Below are 2778 nucleotides of genomic sequence, written 5' to 3'. Positions count from 1 at the left end.
GAGCATTTGCAACCGTTTTGACGTCTCAAATGGTCGTTTTTAGTAATGCCTAATTAGAGACACATGGTTATTGCGACTTTTTTTTAATAACCTAGTCTTGCTTGCATTTTTTTGTTAACCGGCTAGCAAATAATGTTTTTATCAAATGTTATTTTCTGCTGTGTTTTTGTTAACCGGCTAGCAAATAATGTTTTTATCAAATGTTATTTTCTGCTGTGTATTTGTTAATAAAAAAACTAATATTCAGTCCACTCTAGCTAACGCATTAAGTGACGTGCACATTTAGTTGATAATATTTATGTCTGAAATTGAAAAATTATATGTTTTTCTTTTTATCATTTTTAAATATGTTTCAGTTTTAAAACTTATCAACAAAGTTTTATAATGCAAGTGGGTAGGCATAAATAGATGCACCATTTATAAATACACCAACTTATCAACCCCTATGTTATCAAACCACCAACAAGAAGAATAATTCCTAAAATAACATAGAAGTAAAAGATGCTAGCACTATCCCCTCCATTGTTTTCAACAACCTATGGATGGCCCATGGAGGATCAGCTTATTGCGAACAATCTTCCATATGATTGCACTGAAGAAAACTCCTATAGTTCACTTCTTGATTTACATGTACATGATCAAATCAATCATAAATATACGGATCATTCCACTTCTTCTGGGGGAGCTGCAAATAGTGGTGGCGGAGACAGTATGATGGTGGAAAAGAAGCTCAATCATAATGCAAGTGAAAGACACCGTCGTAAGAGGGTTAACGAGTTGTATTCGTTTCTTCGTTCATTACTACCCATTTCAAGTGATCAAAAGGTACTTACATATTGCATTTATGAAACTTTTAGATCTTTGCTTGAATACCTAAAAAAACAATGATTTTCAAGTTAGGCATCTAATACTATTTTGATCATGCTTCATGCTTGTTTGTGTTCAAACCGGCTAATGATATTTTTAATATGATCATCCAATTAATATGAAACTGGAACTATACAATGGCGCATATTGTATCCTTTTGTAACTATGAAATTGGCTCGTCTATAGATCTGAATTCCACCAATAAGGCCTCAAATTTGTCACCCAATGGGCGTCTTAATTTCACGTTAATTTATGTTTTAATTGCAGTACAACTTGTAAACTCGAAATTTAGGATAACCTACCAAATTCAATGATCACTATAAAAAACACCTCATACAATGGTTTATTTGTTCAGTTTTATATCAATTTCCTTGAGAATCTCTCTTTTGAATTCTTGACTTTTCCCTCCCTGATTTATTACAAAAGAAAGGCTATTATTTTCCTAACCATGCTAGCATTTTGTTTCTCTTTTTGAGGTGGAACTAAAGTCATACATAATTCCATTTTGCAACAGAAAAAAGTAAGCATTCCAGGGACAATATCCCGTGCGCTAAAATATATACCCGAACTACAAAAGGAAGTGGATACACTAAAACGTAAAAAAGAAAAATTGTCCTCGCATCCAACTGCTAGCACAAGGAAAGAACATCTTGGCATAAAGGAACAAAGTGCTAAAGTTTCAGTGAACATTTTAGGTGACAAAGAAGTTGTCATTCAACTGATTTCCTCAACTGATCATATGAGCAAGACTAAGGAGATTAATTATTTGTCTAAGGTTTTTGAGGACTTAGAGCAGGAAGAAGATGTGTTTGTTTTGAAAAATGCAACAGGCTTTAAATCTTTAGGAGAAGGGATGATATTAAGTACATTGCACCTTCAGGTACATATAAAATATTTTCTCACAATTCATATATAAACTAGACATGTTCTACTTAATTTACTTTGAAAATTTGATAATATTTTGACAAGCAAATAGCATTTTTGGATTAACATTTAATTTTTGAAAATAATTATATTAATTTATTGCGTTTAACAGGTACAAGGGGATCACAAAATAGAGGTTGAAAAGTTGAAGGAGAAGCTCATCACTTTCCACCAATGATTAGATTAACTAAGAGCTATCATTGGCTATAGATATAATATCAAGTGATGATCAATACCCTACTAAGCAACGGGAGCACACAGAAAACACAGCTTGCGTATCAAGAAGGTTAAAGGAAACAAAACAAGTTGAAGCTAGATCAAATTATGAAAACTTTACTAGAGAAACTTAAGGGAGTGATGATGATCTTTTTACTTAGTAGCATCCTTGGTAGCACGATCATTGTTATAAAATCTATCCATCTGTACATACCGGTGTCTGTGGATATCATTTCATGAAATTCCCTAGCATTTTTATACTTGTGTTTCTGCTTAATGAATACATGAAATGTCTAAAACAAAAACAAAAAAATATCAAAAAGAACCTTTAGAATGCATTTTCAGCAATGTTAAAGTTGTTCGGATGGAAAAAAAAAGAGAAGAAACAAAGGAGATAGAAAAAGAAGGTGACCAAAGAATGAAGTTCCATGGTTTTGGTTCCATTTCCTAACACAAATTCAATGAATAGCGCTTGATGTTGCTACCCTACTCTAATTAGCTTGTGATGGAGCCGATAACGATTGTTTCCAAACACAATGAAATTGCTATATTTTCATGGTAAAAAACAAACACAATATTTGGCCTGCCTTCAATATTACTAGCGCTTTTGAGATATGAGAGAACGTACTTTCTTAGTATCCTTCTTGTATTCTTCACTTATCTACTTCTCCACACATCGTCTACTTTGAGAAGATAGTATACCTAGTCTTGTACATGTCAAGTAATTTAGGCTTCCTACAAGACTTCGAAAAGAGGTTAAATCAAAGTTTA

General features: G+C 32.8%; 1 protein-coding gene across 1 annotated transcript; it reads left to right on the top strand.

Moving 5' to 3' along the window:
• Positions 1 to 478: 478 nt before the first annotated feature.
• LOC110882198 (transcription factor ORG2-like) lies at positions 479 to 2288 on the top strand. Its single transcript, XM_022130279.2, has 3 exons — positions 479 to 825; positions 1382 to 1747; positions 1904 to 2288. Exons 1-3 carry the CDS (start codon positions 502 to 504, stop codon positions 1967 to 1969), a joined length of 756 nt encoding a protein of 251 aa, XP_021985971.1. The 5' UTR covers positions 479 to 501; the 3' UTR covers positions 1970 to 2288.
• The last annotated feature ends 490 nt before the right edge of the window (positions 2289 to 2778 follow it).

Source organism: Helianthus annuus, chromosome 1 (genome assembly GCF_002127325.2).
Source record: "Helianthus annuus cultivar XRQ/B chromosome 1, HanXRQr2.0-SUNRISE, whole genome shotgun sequence".
NCBI lineage: Eukaryota > Viridiplantae > Streptophyta > Magnoliopsida > Asterales > Asteraceae > Helianthus > Helianthus annuus.
The sequence above is the reverse complement of the archived record's forward strand: the minus strand, read 5'-3'. Positions and strand labels throughout refer to the sequence as shown.